General features: G+C 44.8%; 1 protein-coding gene across 3 annotated transcripts in view; it reads right to left on the minus strand.

Moving 5' to 3' along the window:
* Positions 1-20881, minus strand: part of LOC143422496 (lachesin) — an 80631-nt gene that overhangs the window by 27316 nt on the left and 32434 nt on the right. For all 3 annotated transcript variants that reach the window (XM_076893200.1, XM_076893190.1, XM_076893180.1), the window contains exon 2: positions 11400-11497. In XM_076893200.1, coding sequence (XP_076749315.1) covers positions 11400-11497 — 98 coding nt within the window. The remainder of the gene's footprint in view (positions 1-11399; positions 11498-20881) is intronic.

A 20881-nucleotide genomic window follows, 5' to 3' on the forward strand; every position in this document is an offset into this window, starting at 1 on the left:
TCGGCTGTTAATCATCATCAATGATCGTACGACTATTTATATGCATGATTATTAATGTATTTACAATTGAATTACGTTCGAACGGACGCAAATAATGATTGCGCGAGTGCAAATTGGCGTGTAATGTGTGGTTACGTTCGAGATGCGGATAAGCAAACAGATGAGAGGATCCGTAAACAAGAATAAGAGTAATTATATGGATTCTGTTGGGGCGCGAACATCCTGTTAGCATTATAAGTACTTAAATGGACGTTTCTCTCGCATCGATCTAAATATTAAGAGTTTTATAGAAAAGCTCAACGCACATTTGAGTAACGTACCAGAATAGACAAAACGAATAAATGCAAAGTGGGTTAAAATAGCTAAGTTGCTTGAAGCTGAAATTGAGAGCAGTATAAACTATTTCTACCCTTCCGAGCAAAGATAACCCATAGATGGTAAAACAATTTCATTTCCTCATGGATAAACACTTCGCTTAATCGCATCATCTACTTTCGTATTTTTAGGTAATATTCATCGTTTTCGTCAATTTTCATGCTTGACATTTTTATTTCTCCGACGAAAGTATCAAGATTTGTATATTCTCATTCGAGGTTTTATTCTTAAGAGATGCAGAAATTTTTCTGCACAACAGTAGACAGTTAGACGATTGCTAACAGATGTGTATTTTTATAGAATTCTACATTGGTATACAAGCACGGAATTCAATGGAAAAGAGTATGTCACGACAATGACATTTTGCGTCGCCGAGCGGCTTGTCATTTTGCCATTTCGCCTCGTGAAATGTCGCTCGTGGGACCGTTGGCTACCCAGCGTTGCGATCAAGCAAAGAATTTACTAAAATGTCATATCAGTCTTCCAGTTTGCCTTCACGACAGCGTGATTGTTATTGGTACCATTTTAGATTCTCTTAACTTTCTCCAATCTCTCTTACTTTTGCCGCAAACACATCGTGTTTGCCAACTGCATTCACCTTTGGTCCTATTCATCGTTTATTAAAGGTAGCTAATTTTATTGCAATAATTTTCATTGAACGTTTGACATGTGTCCAACGTTAAGAATTCATTTCGCTACCACGTTATAAAATATTGTTTCTGATTGGCACACAATTGTCATTTCAGGTTAACAATTCATTATTTCACAGGAACTAAACGTATTGATGAAATTTCTATGGATCGTTAATTTATTCTACCGTGTCACCTGTTTCTGAATCCTCGATTGAAACATTCCTTCGTCTGTATTAACCTATTTATATGGCGTATTCATTCATTGGTTCCTACAAAACGCTGTTTTTACACAAGCATCCTCCGCGCGCGAATACGTTATTACCTCACTCTTGACGTGATATAAGCACTGTAAATATGATTCAACGTTATTTACATATTCATGCCTGAAACTACTTGATGTTCGCGGAAACTGTACCGTTATTTTATTCCAATTTCCATCTTAAATGGGAAATAGAACGCTACTGTCATTTTACTCGGTATCGATCGGCTCCAACAAGTCGTCCCTCGTTACAGAACGTAAATTATCACGCCGCAATCCCAAATGGTACCGTTAATCCTCCTTAAAATGAAATTGGAGAATGCGCTCCTTCGCAAATGTCGAATAAATTACAGAGCTCTGGATACCCCCGAAAAAAGTATCACGGGCGTAACAGCATCCTTACATTTACAGCGACATATATTCGCTTTTTATTCTGTTTACTCGATACAATCCCAACTCGAACAATTCTGAACGATTTCTCTTAGAAAGAAATTATGGATTTTCATTTGTATCTCTTTTGAAATTTCTTCTCGAGTGTTATTAATTCGTTTCATTTGATAAATCTAAGGTGTCCAACAAGTGCCACCCGCAATAAATGATTGCACCGAAAAACGAAGGAGAGGATACCGGAAACACGCAAACCATTCTCTTTTTCTCAGCCCGGCTAACGTCATTTTCCACGGAAACAGCTACGTGATCATTCCTTATCCCTCCTGTCCGTGTTTCTGTTTCTCATCAATTTTCCATTTCTCGTCATTTTTTACTGGCGCGAACGCGAGAAAGAGCAACACCGAAAGAATTCCACGCCGTTCAATCGCAGTCGGAGCAATTTTAACGGAACGCGAACCTCGACATTTGAGATATTTCTTGAACGACGTTAAACATCCAAATATCGTAAAATTGTGCAATGCGCAACTAAAATATGAAATTTAATGACTCGAGTTTTGCGTTCCAAAGTCAGTTGAAACGATTAGAGATCGAAAATCCTATCAAAGCTTATGAATATCGAGATGTTGTTTGGGAAATTTCACAAAAAGATACTTCGTGAATGCGTCCCTCGTTCAATATCGGTTAAATTTCTGATATTCATCTACGGCCGTGCATACACAAGGCGATATTTTTAAACGGCATTTCATTAGAATACTCCGCGAGACTTGATATTCCGCACGCGAAACACGCTTATGCATCGTTCGTGTCTCAGTTCGCAAGAAAACTTTATGAACCGTCCCCCTCCGCTTCCTATATTTTCAATATCTGCCCCATTTTCTTTTGTGTGCGAGCGAGCTTGAAATTTTTCAATTTTAGAAGGCAAAGTGCTGTTGGCAACGCGATCAATGTCGTTTCCGTTATCATCTCTCGATATCTGAGTCCATTATTTCGTGCGCGGAAAAATTCCATCTTCCATGCGAGGGCAAAGGTAGATGACAAAAGCTAGATCAGCTTAAGACAATCGTTATTGTACCCACTAACGAGTGAAGTTCTCGCCAAATCCACGTCGATGATTTTCAAAATTGAAAGTAAAAAACAGATATTTCTCTATAACCGTGACATCTCGTTGGGATAATAGTATGCTTCAAATTTTTTTAACAACATAGCAAGTCAAATTGGAAGCGAGACTTCGCTTCAGCAAATTTTACGTGCCTCGAAATAAGTAATCGCTACTCGCGATCCAATAATGTACGCAAACGAGGACTCAAGTGTCACGTAAAGCAGTTTCTAATTTACCGTGGACGTCCACGTGTTTTTAATTAGAAAAAGATAAATGCAATTGATACGCGTGGTTGGTGTACACTGAAATATCCACCGATGAAACGGAGTGAACGCGCAGATCAGCGTACACCACCAGGATGCATTGATTTCAATGAATCGAATGCAAGACAGACGCGCAGAAAACGGAAAATCAACGCAATATTTTCGCTGTCATAGCGTGGGACGGGTGAATGAAAAGGCTGTTGTTTTATGGTCCGCGGACAGGCGTTCCTCTGGCCGGCCGCGGGCGGAACACAGGAAAAACGTATTCGACCACGGAACCGACGCACGGGGAACGGTGTGGACGGTGGCGCCCCGCTCATTCAACCCCTCCGGCAATTCACGCGAATCGAAACTAAACAACCGTGAAGTAATTTCGCCGAACTGAATCGTTTGACGTGATAAAGTCCAATTAATTCCCGGCAATTGCCGCGAGCCCGAGCGGCAACGCCGCGGCGTGATATCGTTGTAACACTGGATCGAAACGCGTTTGAGTATCAGATACTCGGATTAACGTGGAGGGTGGAGGAAAGAAAAAGTAGGGCTGGGATAAAAGGTGACCGAGGTGGTCCCAAGAATTGATCGCGTTGGTGTACCTACTTCTTTTGGTACACTTTTGGTACGAGACGCACGCTACCTGTTGAGAACGTGTACACGTACACACGCAGGGATTATGTCGAACGTGATCTTTTTCTTATATTCGAGACTAGGGAGGAAACACCGATACGGAATTAGGATCTGCTCTGTTTAGGAACGGACGAGAGTCGACGCGATCTACCGAGAAGCAGGCAACTTCGAGTAACGCGATCCTTTTCAGAGTGACAGAAAGGATAATGGAATTCGAGGGAAAGAAATTCAAATGACAGAGAGAGGTATTCAAATTTGAAAAGTTTAAACCAGTTTAAACCATCATAAGCTGGAGAGGGGTACTTTAAGAGAATGGAGAACGCGGTGCTTACTGAAAGAGGAGACAAGAGACAAGAGGGTGGGAACAGAAAGGGGTGCCCGAGTGCCAAGAAGGGTGCGGCGCTCAGAGTGTTTCTAAATACTAACCGAGAAAGATAATTGTCTCAGAACGTGTCGCGGTGAAACATTAAACGGTCAGCGCGGAAAGTTCGCCTAGCAATCAGTATATGAAACGTTAACAGCTGGCAGCCATCAACCTGCGCGTAGAGGCGCCTTTTTCTTAAGCAGAAGCTTTTTCATTGTTTCGGGTATCATTTCCCTTCCACGTCGGCGTGTTACACGTGATACGTAGATATGCGTCGTGAAAAAAAGTTACCACTCCACTCTCCTTGACTACTTGCAGCTTCATCTTCACCTTTCGATTCTCACGGTTCTTGGCAGCCAGATTACAGGGTGCCCGCTCCCAGTGTTGCCAACAACGGCTGCTGCTCCGCTCGTAATACACGTGAGAGAGCTCGCCGTGAGCGAATGAAGTTTCGAGCGGAAACTCTATCGTATATCCAACACCCAGTGCAGTGGGTGGAGCGAGCGAACGACTTCTGGCAAATATTTTGCGTCGATAAGTGGAAGTGGGACTCTGCTCCCGACGCAACCTGCCCTCCGCACCCTTGGGAGTATCGATGATAAATCCCCCGGTTTCGAATGCGACTGCACCGTGTATTTCGTCGAGCACCACCGATCGAATTACCAACCGGTACAAATAGCTCGATAGCTCTGTTCTCGCAGATTTATCGACGCCTCCAGTCATCTTGGCGAGATGGCTATGCCCCGCGTCTAAGGTTACAACGAGGGAAAACAATTCCTCGTCGTAGCCGTCATTAAGATATCAAACGGCTCCGCTCCTCTCGCGACGTTCACAGTTTAACCCTCGCCCGGGAACGTTCGCGTACGCATTTTCACGGCGTAATTGCCCGGCGTTATTACCGTTATCGCGGGCACAACCAACCCCCGGGGGACTTTCGTTCGTCGATTTCCTAATCGCGCTATCGCTTCGCGTAAATTTAATAAGCGCGGCGCAACTTTGAGTCGCGGCCAAGGATAAACGAGTCAGAGTGTGGAGGTAACTATGCAAATGAAACGGTATCGCGATTGTATTCACCGACACGGGGACACACCGAGCCCGCCGTCTTACTTACGAACACCTTCGCCGGCCGTAGACCTGCCCTAATAATTGTTTCATCTGGCAATTACCATCGCGTCGGCGCAAAGGGCCCCGAGTGCCGTCGCATCTGAAGCCACCGTCCCCTGTCCCCAGCGAATTATTCCTATCCAGTCGAAGCAATTAGCGTTATCACGGTATTAATATCAGCGGCCTCGGTCCGTTGGAATGGGAAATTGCGCGAAACAGAGGAACCAGCCGATCCTCGATTCTATTCTTGTCCCATCTTTCATCATTTTTCCGCTATCTTTTAATCGCCCGGTTGGATTCGCGTTAGCCGCGGCTGGGGATGATACAATGGCCGCTTGATACTTCCTACCCCGTTCAGCTCCCTCCGCGTACCAGGCGTGCCCGATTGTAAATAAAGATCCGATTCGCCCGGGGATGTAGCAAAGTGTGGCGAGCATTAAAGAAGCTTTGCAAATTTAATGGCTTCCTTTGGGTCAGAGAACTTGGAGGTATTAAGACTCGAGTGTGTAGATAGCAGCGCGCTTTAGTTTTATACTAAATACTTTAAACTTGTTAGGGGAAGAAAGTTCTCGCTGCTCGATAAATGCCGGTGCGTTTAGTTCGCAAACGGACATCGCTGGTCCCCGGCTCTCATTGAAAACGAAGCGATTATATCATCGCTAAACTACATCCTCTTTCACGTGGATTTTTAATCGCTCTTTATTTTGTTCTCGCTCCCAGAGCGTCGATTCAAACCCGTTGCTACCTATTTCCGTGAGCACCTAACTTCGTTCACCTCCGAATCGATTAATAATTTACGACTAACCAGCCACAGCTGAAGCTTAATGAACCCAGTGAGAAGAAACAGAATCGAGTGTAATTGATTCCAATTTTAATCGCGGACCTTAATTTCCGCAACCAACGAAATCATTACATTTGCATTGAATTAAAACGCGAACTTTTGCGATATTACCGTAATGCAATAACGGCTCATCAATGTTGAAAATCAATCAAAACGAGAAAGGGGAAGAGCTATTAATTATTAAAATAACGGGGTAAAGTGCTTTCGATATTCGCGAATTAATTCCGGGAAAGGGTCATCGGGCGGGGGAGTATTTTTCGCCGGAAATCGTTCGACTGGTAGTTGCCACATAGTTTCGGGTCCCAGAGGGATCCCTCGAATACCTGGCTCGTCGTAACCATCGGCATTACGAATAATTAATACGGCGGTTTGTTTGCACGAGCAATCACAGAGCAGCCCGCGCACACAAGTTCTCCAGGCTCTTCTGAAGCCGCCTCTTGCTCCTCTACTTCAGTTATTGACTTCGAGACGCAGGGATCCGACCCGCATTCTCCGAGGTTAACCTCCTTACTCCGAATAACCCCCGCATTAGGGCTGACGGCAGACACGCGTCGGAAACCGTGCGTCTAGCTGCCTCGAGATCTTCAGGTAATTACGGATTCTTAATAGGCCTGGCCATTTAGCAGGAAGCACGCTTTAATAGATGATCCTCGAGCTCGAGAACCGAGGCAAATTATAGATCCGGCGTGAAGGAGGCCCGCTGCACGGGAATATCGTAAGGCTCGAAAGAAGCGGGACAGAATGCTGCGAATCAGTTAACAAAAGTCGAGACCGACTTCCTCTCGTGGCAAACGTGATACGATCATTAACATCGTTCTGTTAACGTTTAAAAACCGCCAGGAAATGAATGTTAATTCGATATTATTTGCATAACCATCGAAGCGACATTAATATTGATATTAATCTGAAATTATTCGTATAATTATTTTAATTGCGTGTCTGACTTATTAAGCGTTCGTTAATCGATCCTTTTCGAAATATATTTCGATCAACGTTGCAATGCCACCGAGCTGTATAATGTCCGTCAGGTGTTCGTCGTTCGAATACTTTCGAGCGCACATTGCGCCAATCACCGATCCATATTTATACCACGCGGTTACCTTCCGCCAGAGGATGGTCCATTAAAGTCCGCCGTTCGACATTGTTATCGACACACGGGCGCGCGCGCGGATGACGGCCTGTTATCGTTTATTTTTTCAAATAATTTATTCGGATTTTAGTCGGTCGCTCGCCGTGACCCGAGTCTCACGTTCGTTCGATCGTCCCGTCCCTCCGCATTGTGTTGGGCGGCCCACTGAATATGTAGAGGGCATTCGTGCTTGCACGCCATCCTTCGACGTAATATTACGTATTAGCCGCAGCGGTGAGCTTTAGAATCACAATTCTGAGCCAGTATTATGTTCGTCACGATGAAACCTCGTCTCAAACCATCCGCGATCCCGTCACTTTTGTAAACTATGCTCGTCCATCCGATCGTAGCTATCGATCACTGCTATACGTACGTCTGGAAATGAACCACGACCCGCAAACTGTTCTACAAATCGTGGAACGGATTTAAAGAGCTCGAAACTCTGACAAATACTGTCAACCGAAGGATAAAATTATACGTGCTGCTTTACTTTCGAGGAAGCAGATTTCAAGAGTTAAATGCCGAAGTAGTATGAACGTATCACAGATGCGACGCATACGCTTACACGTGGCCGTCGCGGGATTATTAGCTGTACTTAGCTGAAAGTGGAACTTCGAACGTAATTCTGTTATTCTTTGTTCCCGTTTCGTTTCGAAGACCAAAGTCGGCCATAAAATTTCTTCCATGATTGGGCGCCCCGTGCACCCTGCATGAATATTCGCAGCACTTGGCACTCGATCCTCGGGTCGATGAAGTTGCGATCGCGAAAACTGCATTACGGCCCCCCCCCCCCCCCTCTATATTCGGTGAAGCTGGAAACGGAACAGCGGAACGGTATGTAACCATTTGGCAGAGTTGACTGGCTCTTGCGAGATCAAACCGGTAATCTGATGGGGCAGTCACGACGGAACGTATGGACGTTTTGTCAACGAGTATGAACGTCCCGTTCGTCGGCAAACTTTCGAACGTATTGCAAGACTGCGCTGAAAAATTGAAACGTCGAATGGCCCCCCTGGAAACTGGGCTAAGTTCATCGTCTCTCGTTTTCCCTTCTTAGGTTTACAGAATAAATTAACAGAAAAGTTAAAGAAAAGTTCTCCGTGGTTTTCTTCCACTTGCTCGATGGAACTGTCACAAACCGTTAGGAAGAGTCTCTATAACGTCGGTTGTAGAAGTTCACCGTTCCGCGCGATATTAATAAAGAAGGTAAAATAGAAATAAAGAAAAAGCCTTGCAGAATAATTGAATACAAATAATAATTGTACATGAAAATGTATCTGAAACTTCTTTTAGTTATTCCAGAAATATCGTTTTTATTCGTGGGAGGTTGCTGTGCGTACAATTAAATGCGTTTGTTATTTCGCTTTAAAAGCCCGCAATATGCTATGAAAACGCAGGCGATGCTTTGTTGAAACAAGTTCCAGCAAGAAATGAAGCTCGACTAGTTATTACGCGTCGAAATGTGACAAACAAAAGAAAGAAAATTAGCAGCCTCGTTCGTGCAGAAGTGGTGAGCGCTTTTTTGCTCTCTTGATGGCATAAACAGAGTAAAAATAACAGGTGGACGTACGTAGCGCGCAGTTTAATTTGCGGCGCTGTAAATTAAAAAGTTCTTCATGAAAAATTCCACAAAGAAACTGAAACAGGAAGAAAAGATTTCGATAACGATTGACAAACTTCAGCGTGTACACAGCCGTGTTGTTACATGACAGGTAAGTCTAGACATTTCATTGCCACTTAAACTAAGCCTATTAGTTGGAACAAGCTTGCGAAATTACTTGCAAAAGGAAGACCTCCAGCGGTAAAATCCGATAAATCGCTGAGCAGTGAGAAACAAGGAGCTTGAATGGGCGCGATTATTTTAACAGAGAAGAGGGAAGAAAAAAAGACTATTCTCCCGATGCTAATCTGGGGAATTCCGACAAATTTCGAGGGTTCCAGCTTCTATTAGGTTTAGAGTCGTAAAAATCCGTGGCTCGGTTCAGGCGGGGTCGCTTCCACCCCCGCGACGCTTCCGCAGGAAGTAATTTCGACTCTTTAATGAAATTTTAAAATTTCCCGTCTACTTCGGATAATGTGCAAACCGTTTCGTTTCGCAGACTGGGGTTATTTAATTTTTACAAATTTCAGCCGACTCGTAGAGAGGGAGAGAAAGAGAGGGAGAGAGCGTATTAATATTAATGGATTTTCGCGCAGCAATATCAGAACGTTTCGAGTAATATTAATCGATTCAATCGAAGTCGCGCAATAATATTCCGTACGAACCAAATTTCTTACCGAAAGAAACGGAAATCTGAATATTGCTGGGATAATATTATTACAATTAATTTCGACCACTTTGAATAATTTTGATTCACATTTGCAAGCTCTTCCGGATGAAATCGTATCCTAGTATCCCCGTCTCGTATTCTAATACCCGAAAGTACATTATCGAGGTATCTCGAATCTAATTTCGCCATGAAAATTAGCCGCTGATAGACAAAGTTACGGTATCGATGCATTCGAGATAAGGCGTTCAAAAGCCTAACGGAAATAATAGATCGTCGCAGGTGCCTCAGCCTTTGATTGGCTTAGAAATTGCTGTAAACGAGGGGGCCGCGGTAGTCTCGTCGTTTCCAAAGGAATCACCAGCGACACGACCGTGTCGAACATCCGATAAAGTGGCGGCAAACTTTGCTTTTCGTTCTCGAGTGCATCAATTATCATGTAGACGCGGTAAATTAACTTCCGCAGACGCGCAGCTGTGCGTCCGTGTATATCGGCCCGTCGAGCGCGTTACTCGCGCGTTAGTCGCGTTGCTAACCGGTTGGTGTACCCCTTTCGCGACAATTTTAGCTTAGCTAATTATTTCGACGGGGCTGATCGAATTTGTATCGACAGGCCACGTTATCGATACAGTCGCTGCGCCGAATTTCAAAGAACCGTAGAGACCGTAGAGAGAGGCGCGCGGGGCCAATGAAACCCGTTAATTCCGCCGCGAGGCATCGCGTCAGTTATCGAAAGCGCAGCCTTTTATGCTCGTCAAGTGGCACTCGTCCCTATTTTCTCCCGTTATCCTCCATTTTCCTCATACATTCCCGAACCGTTTCGTCTCGCTCTTTTATTTCTCCATTCTCTGCATTTCCCCTCGCGTTATCCCATTACCACGATCGTTCGATATCATAATTAAGCGATAAATGCAATAGAAAGAATAGAATTCGAAGAATGAATTCCACTGCCGCAAAGTAGATTCGCATATATATATATCAGGACTAATAAACTAACAGACGCGAGCTTTCGGATAGAATCCTGGCATAACAGAACTTATTTATCTTCACTTTTACACTTTTCCGGCTTTCCCATCCCCTGCCCTCTTAATAAAACGCGTGCGCCTGCAATTGAACAAATAAATAAACTCTCGCGGCTTACCCGTTTGTCCCGGCGACATCGACGAGCGCACTTTGATATTTTCATTTCCGGGTAGACGCTCGCAGCCGACGAAGTAAAGATAATGGATCGATTCCATTCCAGGCTGCGCCCGACGACCGCATGCACGGCCATAAAACAATTTCTACGCATTTTTATTGGTAAAACACGGCCCCAGTCACGGGGACGCCTCTATCGGGAAAACTATAACTCGTATCCTTGCGGTTGGCGCGAAGGTAGGGCGGTTTAAGAGGGTTAGGCGAATCGAATGGGACGCCTCGCGAAGGGTGAACCGCTCCGGCGTTCCAAGAAGACGAGGAAAAGGGGGTGGGGTAGCGAGCGAGGGGCGAAGGGAAATAAAAAAGAATGGAGACGGATAAAAGTGTTGGCGGAGAATGGAGCGAGCGAGGAGCAAGCGGGAAGAACCACTTAACAAACTGCTGAACTCACACCTCGCGGGATTTTATTTCTACTTAAATGGAGTTGCCGAGATACGCATCGGATACGGATTCTTAGCGGGTCTCTGGTACCAAATTTATTTTTGTACCGTTTGTTAGATCCTCTCTGGCCTCACCTTCGGCTCCCACCCCATTTTCCTTCGTCTCTTCGTCTTCTGGTCTCCTCGATGAGATCTTATGAAATTTTTCTGGAAGGCTAATGAAACCGCACCGTTGAAGGCTACCAAGTTCTAGGTAAGGGAGTACCGTACGATCGATATCCACTTATGGTTTCCTACGTACATCCTTTTCTCGATGCGAGTCTCTCCTCGCGTCAAATCTCTACGATTTGACGCGAAAGAAAACCACGTCAAACACCAGCGACGATGAATCAGAGTTGCTTCAAGTAGTAAAGTAATAAGAAGCAAACGACACGATGCGATTACGTACTGTTCTCGCAAGACGCGTATTTCTCACCTTGTACGGTCCGAGATTTTCCACGATGCAGGTAAAAATGGCTTCGCGACCCACCGAGATCGTCAGGTTGTTCAGCGGTTTGCCAAACCTGGGTAAATCTGCAACATGAAAGGGTCCTCGTCTTGAGTATCCCGTCACGGTGAACGCTTTACATAACCGCGGTATACACACTTACTTACTTACTGCTACTTATACTTATAACCCGTCTAGAAGCGCGCTAAAGTTTGCAAAGTACTCGAGGAACTCGCCGGTGAATGGGACGAGTTAACGTAAGCGGGTCAAGCGGGGACTAAGCCAGCCTCTTTATATTTCTCGACGGAATCCTTATCCCGCTGATTTCGCGAGGGGTAGTTCGATCCTCGCGAGCGTCTGATAGACTGGCCATCGAGCATCCCATAAAAATGAGAGTACAAAAAGACAGGGGTATCTCCGTGACGGTTTATTAATTTTTCGTCAACGAACTTTTCTCAGGGTAACGTACAGCACGACCAAATTTCTTCGATGCATGTTTCCATACTTTACAGCACAATCTCAAACGCAAGCCAGTACCCATTAAACTCTCGATTTCTTGCTGGCTAATGGCAGAGGTTGGTACTCCTTTACGAAATCGTGTTAATGTACTTCGTTCTTAATGATATACCATAGTACCGTAAGAAAACCGATGAAACTTGCGTTCATTATTGAAATTATGTCAAGCAAAGCTCCTGCAGCGTAATTAAACTGCAGCTAATATAACATCTCGCACTTTGTTCGCGCCATCCACGTTAGTTTCCGAGGCTTGTCGGATAATTAGCGTAACAAGTATGAAAGCAACACGAACTTGGATGAATACCCGTATCCATGCACCTCTTCCAAACGGAAACGCAAACTAGGATCCAGTAAATTAATTCGAACGATACCATTCGGTACAAGAAATCGAGTACCGCGTATGGTAGCGGCCGATACGCTGTTCGTTATTCGATATACACGTAGCTTCGCTGGAAATAAAAATTTTAACAACTTTTGCGGAACAAAGCGGAAACAGACGTCATACGGGCTTAAAAGCTTTCCGATGTTATTTCAACAAACAGGTATTTAAACTTGAAGGTTGCCGCCGGCAAAGTTACGGATGTTTTTCCGAAACTGAATATACAAGATAAATTGCTCGTCGCAAACTTGTTAAATTAAAATAATCTCGTCATACTATACGTTCCACGTTGCGTCTATGCTCGCGCTAAATAGTTTACTCGTGACGATAAGTAACTCTGAGTTTCCTGGTAGCAGTCGGAATTTATATTCGATTAGAATCTTGTCTTTCTTGTTGGCGAATAAAAATTCGATTAGACGGATTAAAATTAATAATTAAGGGTAACCACCCTTTCCGCTAACCGAATAATGCTTCTAACAATAACTTTGAATTGCGGGCGGTTCTATTACGGCAGATGTTAGTGAAAAGTGCTCCCAGTAATCTTCCAGCTACCAACAACATCCGTGCAGTCGAGCAGCGTAAAGGTTTACGTTTCTTTGTGGATCAGACGTTGCCACAGAGATCGGTGACGTCAAAAGGGAACTGTTTAAAGTGCATTAATGCCTGTGCGAGCCTGATAATTTATGCGATGAAAGGACGAGGATCTCTCAGACGTAATATTGAGAGATCTCATTGGACCGTGTGTTCAGATTGAACGGACGGAGATGGACTAAGAGACACCTTTGCGTTCAACGCAAAGTACCTGAAATATTTAATTATGGAAGATCAAGTTCCGCTGTTGCGACACGAAATTCACATTCGAATCGATTCTACCAACTTGTCGAAATTTGATTTCGTACGGAACGCGTGATACCATAATGGCCGCGGGAAGAAAGCAGACACTGACGAGTGTTCTCGAACAGTTACAATGTAAGCAGGTGAGTATCTCGCGTGAAGCTTTTTCTTCGGACGTTCGCTACATTTAAGCGGAGTGTGTGTCTTAATACCATCGAGTGGAGAAGTAAGTAGAAATAAGGTGAAAACGGGACGGTTAAAAGGCACGCTGAATGGAGCGTGCCGGCGTTCTCTCATCGGCAGTAGCAGCGGAAAAAGAATTTCTGAAGAAATTTATTTAATTATAAAAATATAAGTCCGCGTTTAATATGGCCGACTGTAACGCGAACGCGTACTTTGACCGAGCGTCCATTTACGAGGGGAACTAGTCCGGTTAATTTCCCTTTTCAGGCTATTCCCGAGCCCAGGATGTGTTGCGAGCATAATTAGTATTAATACGCTCCGAAGGAACGAGTACAGTGAAATAAAATCAGGGTAACGTAATTCCTCCTATTTAGGTTAGATCGTTATTGATATTTAATTCCGTGCTTAATTATGATGGATACCGCGCCATTGTCTCGTGCCGCTTTTGGAAGCCTCCTCCACGGGAATTTCTCCGTAGCGAATGCGCTCTAAAATCTAGATTGATAATTCATCGTACGAAACTGCGAGAATCGGCGAATGCCTCGTCACGTTATTTCTATACAAACAACGGAGCCTTTTGTCCCGCGGCAGAAAGAATTTCGCGTACCTCATTGGAACCCTCAGCCGCACCGGACACCCGAATCCTGAATATCCAAGTACTCGCATTTCCAATCAAATTAGAGCCGAGTATCCGGACGCAGAGTTTAATTTGGATCTCCATATCGGATACGTTCTCATTAGAGCTCTTAATCCCCGGATATCCGAGCACTCGACTACTCCAATTTCGTGAAAGAATTCGCGTTCCACCGAGTATTTGGAATACCCCTACAGCCTGAGCGATTAAAACAGTTTCTCGTTGCGACTAGAGTAGCTTCGCTCTATTCGAAAACGCGCAACTTTCACGTTTGCGACCCTTTCGTTTAACGAATGATCAACGAAGGGGCAGACTCGCAACTGCGGAAATTGGCCAGCTGAATACAGAGGGTCGATATTATAAAAATCGTCGATCAGCCGGAAGCCTGGGTCCAACCCTCCCTGTCAAACGTCGTGCGCTACGTTTGGATCCGATGGTAGAATTAATCGATAGGCAATTACTGTTCGGTTAACGGGTTACGTTAACCGTCGAACGGAAATCTATTAATATCCGCGAAGTTCCTGAAGGAGTAACGCGAAAAATTCACCGACTCGTTCCTTTCGTGCTCCTTAAAGAGCCCGGCTAATCTGATTTAACCCCGGGAAACGGAAAACAAAAAGCAGCACGCAAAGATGAAACGAATCGATAGCGGGCAACCACTCGAAACGACGCTAATTATTCTACCGGGGAAACGAACGTGAAATTTATACTCTCGGTTGCCGATGTGACCGTGGCCGCGATACTTTTTCAATTAGGTGTGTTCGAGCAAAACGGATCCTCGTTTAACCTGGGTACATATAATAAGAAATGACGAGAGTATGGCACGGTTAGCGCTCTTTGCATCAAAGTGAAATGGAATCACATATACTCGCAATTTTATGATTAATCCCGCGACTATGGAGGACAGTACGACACGAAAAGAAATCGAGCTGGTATTTAGTTTTGAAAGTTAAGGAAACTTTGGTGTTAAAACAAGACGTGCATATATTAAAGTATATGGCACATCAGAGGATAATGGCCCCGACCGATGAAAAGTGGCGAACTTTCTAAAGCTCATGGTGGGACGTGATAATGCATCAAAGGTGTTCTACTTTAGCTTTTGAAAACTAAATAAAAGCCGCGTCAGAAGATAGAATGTACAGCTTCCGAAGACGTATGGTGCCAAGTTACGTTAATAAAACCGCGAACGCGCGTCCTGTGCGAGTGACATTAATGTTCGTTAAAGTTAAAGCTGCTTAAAAAAGGTGGAGCGTCGCGAGTGCAACAACTTCCGGTTCTCAGTTTCGACGATCAAAGCGCACGTTTCACGAAAAAAAAAAGCACGAGAATCAATGTCGAACTGGTTCCTGTCCGAACGAATTTCGAGATACATGCACGTACGTTGCACGTCCCGTTGGTTCGATTATGCATATAAGGGGGAAAGGATCCCACGGATGATATCTGGGTTTGTAATCTGCAGCTTGACCCGGACTCTATGTAAATCCAAACGGCGGAGGACAGCCGGGAGAATAGGTGGAACGAAACGGACACGGTCGGCAAAAAGAAAGGACGTAGGAACGAAAAAAGAGCCGCTGGATGAAACGAGTTTCGAATCCCGGCACGTCCGCGTATTACCATTGATGGAGGCATCCCGTTCTCCTTTGGAAATAAACGTAACGGTCCTATCTAAGATCGAAGGATCAATGCGCGCCCCGATGAGCCGTAAAACGACGTATCCCGATGCGCCACCTAACCGTTTCTGGAATTATGCCCGCGAACAATGTAAGCGCCCGTGTCCTAATCCCGCCTGACCGAATTTAGAAAAATGAACGAACAGCGAGGGTAGAGCTGGGATGGTCGATGACCATGATCGAACCGGGATATCCGGATGGACGCTGGCTGGCTTCCGTCCGCACCCTTCTTTCAGGGTGGATGATACTCCGTATAATACCCTGTTTCGGTGGAATACGTAATCAGTTTCTTTTCCAGAACATTTGGCGTTCCTTGGCGTGCACGGTGCGACCTCCCTTTCGGAAAATGACTGGGGGTCCCTTTTGTGGTGTTTTATGGCGCTCTGGAAAGTAACACTGCGGTTCGCCGAGTGTGTGCGAAGGCGTAGTCCAAGTTTCGGTTCTGTTGAGTGAAAAAGAGATTCGCGAGGGAGCTTGGAAAAGTTCTCGCAGACGTAAAACGGGGGATTGAAATATTCCCTTTGACGCGTTAAATATTGCTCGTTTCGAGTAGAACTTTGCACTCGGGGAAGTGTGAAACGGGGCAGGAGAATTCGAGATAATTCTATCCAAGCATTCGATGTTGTTCCTCGTCGAGAGGAACGTTCGATCGGGCGTGTATCGGTGATCGGTGCCGTTTTTACGACAGTGGCTGGCGGAACGTTCGAAGGGACGCGTCCCATCGATTTCGCTTGTCGTCACGGCACACAAATTATTGTCGCGTGATAGAAACTACGGGGAACGGTGACCGTAAGCCCGGTGATATTATCTGTCAGTCTGTCGTTATCCCGTAAAAAGGACACCGGATTTCAGCGTCCACGGCGAGAATCTAATCTGACCGTCACGCATTAGCATCGGAATTAACGAGGACCTTCGTTTTGATCCCGCTAACCCGTGCCAGGTCTTTGTGCCGCGACAATTGCCGGCTTTATCCTCCGGTTGTTCCGAGGATATCGTAATCGCGAACGCAAGCTCCTAACATTGCTATCCGGGATGCTGCTCGCGTTGCAACCGAGATCGATTCGAGAGGTTGCCCGTTGCTCGCTGTACGATTCATTGTAAACGTTCCAGGGGATCGTTCGATTCTGCGCTCGTTTCTGAGCATCGTTTGTAGTTGATCGTCGCTCGAAATGATAGGGGGAGTTTGAAAATTGTAAATGTTTGAATTACGAAAACTGGACTCGTTCGACTGGGCGAAGGGAAGACTTCGATTTGAATCAGCGACGAGCGACCTGTTTCCCCGCTTTCCTGCTGTCGATATAGTATTCTTTTGTAGGAATATTGTAAAAATGGGGAAACGCATCGATTCGTCGATACAAGTCGATATATTGAACATCTTGTGACATTGGTAATAAATAATATTGCTACAAGCTGTCCGAGCCGTGACGGGTCCGATATAAATATCTTTTCAGCTGTCAGCTGTGCCGCTGAGCAAGTCGGGGGGAAACAAGCATGTATCCATTTATTCCGGTGGAATACAAATATTTCTTTTTTTTTTTTTTTTTTTTTTTGAGTACCTATCTACATACTACGATTAGCTGAAATAATAAATAACACTCGTGATTGAACGATGTTATTCTGTGGTCTTGTAATGAAAAGTGTACTAGCGATATATCCGAACTTTTACAGTTTTTTTGCACTTCAACGTGATTCGAACGCGAACATCGATTTACGTTTAAAAAGGGTGCAGCCATAGAGCTGACGCTGCGAACAAAATTTATACAAGGTAGATTTGAAGAAATCCAACAGCTTGGTGGAACTTAGAAATAGCTTAGATCAGTCTGTACAGTTGGACGAGTTTTGAACTCTAGCGACCGAACTTCTGGGGCTCTTGTGCTTTGCACTTTAGAACTATTCGTGTAGTTCAGAGTGTCGGAAGTTCTGAACTCGCAGTTCTGCAAATCCTAGAATTCAACCGACTTATTTCAATTGTGTTGCACTTTTGGTACTAGCCTTGTGATCAGTCTTTACTTCGGACATCCACGAAAATAATTATTCCTATGAGCATTCACCAAATACGTTCGCGGTGGCATATTAACACGTTTTGATTCTCGTCGTTTAAGAAAATGTACGCGACAAGAGATTCACGAAAAACGTGAGGCATCGTTCATACAGAATTTCCCTGGAATGAATCGTAAAATGTAACACCTGAACCATGGCCTGTATGAGTATTGGAATTCAATAGAGCCTACCCTCGTGGGAAGAACAAGACGTACCCAGCAGTTATATAAATACTATATGACCAAATCGGAAAACAATCTCAGTCCGAAAACTGAAAGCGGTATTTGTAAAGCAATCAGACAAAATGAAACAGCCGGAGTGGTCGAAGATGAGATCAGGTTCAATATGTGCTCGCGAACTCGAGTCCGTTTAGAGATAGAAATATCACTTGTAACAAGTGGCGATCAATTGTAATACATTTGCTAAATACGGATTGCAGCCAAATTGAAACCAAAAGTCGCTGAATCGGTTCGATCAATTATACGTACATAATAAACACATAATCGCTACAGTGGCTGTCGTCTAATCACCGACAACATAACAGCATTATCGACACCGTGATCAACAGATCACTACGTATGCACAAACATGAGGTTATAGCTAGAGTGTTTAGGGGTTGTTACTGTCTTTGTATCCCTTGGCGAGGTTCAATGTTACCTAAATGTGGATTGAATTAAAGCAGTTGGTTGGTTCATTGTTTGAGAAAAGCTTGTTGAATGGTAAACGAAGATTCCACATCTTCAAAAGTGTCCAAATTTCTCACAAGGACGTCGGATCTATTCATGGAAAATTTAATTACGCGTACTGGAAATATCGTTTCTCCTTTTCGAAGTATTCAGAAGACGTTCAAAATAGTCTGGCTAGATTGGAACCTATGTAGTTGGATGTACACTCGGTTCCATCAGCGGCCAGTCAAGTTTATGTACGGAGTGTCGCGCGTGTCTGGTGCCTAGGGAAATATCCAAAGAACGCGCAGTCAACAAGCTTGACTGGGACTAGAATTTTGAAGTGGCGATAATTACGTTGTTATCTTACGAGTATCGCGTTATCCAGGCTAATACCGCGACTGCGAAGAGTTGTTGTCGCAATTCGAACACGAGCACCGGGGCAACGCCATAATTAGCGGTCGAACGTATCATAGCGACGAACTCGCGTGCAAATAATTGAACTAGCATTGCGTTCCATTCCGTTCGCTGAACCAAGATAACATGGGATATTTCTCATATGAATGACAGCATTATACGCAGTGGCCAGGAAAGTCAGTTTACGAATTGCACGAAAATTTTTAGAAAAAGGATCGATCATTCACTTCCGTTTCGCGTAAGGAATATATCTGACCCCCAAGACGTTATTCTTACACGCGGGCCGATATCGATCTGATAATAGCCGCGGTTTATTTTCAAAATGGAGCACGTATCAAGAATACAGCTTGCTGTTGTCAATTGAAATTACTCGAATTTATAAGCGTTAAACGAGAACTGTATAAGTGTATCAGCCTTCGAGTCTCTCTGTCGCGGTATATTTCTCTCGCGAAATTAGGGGAGGCTAACACCGCGTAATCAGAGTCTCGTCCCGCTCGTCGATTTAATCTTCGTCATCCCTCGCAAATGAAAATAAGAGGGCGGGGGCGGGGGCCTTTTGATTCGAAGGAGGTTAGCCCTATCGTTGACCTCGTTAAACCGAAAACGGTCTCATCCGACCGAGTTAAGACAATTGGTCGTTTATCGTGGCGCACGATCCGCCATCGTTTCCGAGGCGCTGATCCTTCTAAATTATTTTATCGCCGCCGCCGCCGCCTCCGCTGGAAATTCTGTTGTTCAGTTTCACGTGGCCCCGCTTAATTCCTCGATAACGGAAGAAGCATTGAGTCCGTCCGCGGAATAACAATGGGCACCGGCGGTGAATCCGGACGAAGGCACGTTTAGCGGTTCAATTACTTCGGGGCTCGAACCCCGTGGCGACAAAAAATTGTCCCCTCGAGGAACGGGGACCGGTGTCGAAATTCAGCTGAGACCGGTAAACGACGAGCCGGAAACTTAGCGGCGCTCTGATCGCGGCGATTCTTCCTCGAGCGCCGGGTTAAATGCGCGATGGCGCTGCAACCTCAAAAACTGAGCACGCTAATGACCTCGCTGAGATATTTTACCCCCGTTTTTAATACCTTCATTATCGCGATCGTCTGTTTCATACGAAAAAAAAAACAAAAAAAAAAGAAGAAGGTAGAAGAATCGTATTCAGAAAAGCATATAAAGCGACAGCTTTCAATAGACGCAGTGGTTAAGGTATGTAAAGTATATAACAGCTTGAACTTTGGTATACGATGTTAAGCCATTAGACGTACAACGTTAGATCTAAATGGAACACAGACGCGCGCACACACGGTTACTTTCGTGTTAAGTATCGTAGGTGGTGACCTAATTAGTAGGCGACCTAGGTATCTCGGGTGAAAATTAGGGTCAGATTGGGTCATTAAATTTGCAATGGGCGCACGATAATTATTGAATATTTCTATCGATAACGTAAGTTGCCCCGTAAATGCAACGCGAATACGCTGGAACGATAGAAACGACATCCCAAAGCATTGTCGCGAAAGATTTAATATATGACGCGTAACCGCCAGCTGATTAGTTCGTTCCGCAACTCGATTTCGTAACATCTCAACTCTGTCGAATCGATCTAAACGCCAGAGTACATTACAACGAACATCTGCATCTCGAAATGATATTTGTTACGAGTCCATCAAATCTTCAACTCCCGTAGGCAAACTCCATCCGACAAAGTTACGAGCAGCAGGCTCCTCGAGCGAATCGCGTTGCGGAATAGTTCGCGATCCATCCTGGCGATTCACCCGGATCGACTTGCCGAGGGGATTGGCGCACGTAATGGTATCAGCGATGCACGCACGGACGGCGGCAAGGTTGACGGATGAAGTGGCGATGACAGAGGCAAACGGGATCAAGCGTAAGTTCGCGAAGACAGAAGGCTGGAAACGCGTGGACGCGGTCTGCGACAGAGCCACGGTAAGCAGCCGGATGTATCGCCCACACAAATCAGATTAATTAGTGAATATACAGACTAACGTAGCCAAGCACGAAGGCCCGCTTTGATAAGGTCCCTGTGTCGAGAGGTCGAGTGTCGCTCTTTAAATGATTGCGATACGAGAACGTGAAAGGCTATACTAGACGGCTCGAACGATTCACGAATCTGATGGCAT

The sequence above is a fragment of the Xylocopa sonorina genome, chromosome 1 (genome assembly GCF_050948175.1).
Source record: "Xylocopa sonorina isolate GNS202 chromosome 1, iyXylSono1_principal, whole genome shotgun sequence".
NCBI classification, from domain to species: Eukaryota; Metazoa; Arthropoda; class Insecta; order Hymenoptera; family Apidae; genus Xylocopa; species Xylocopa sonorina.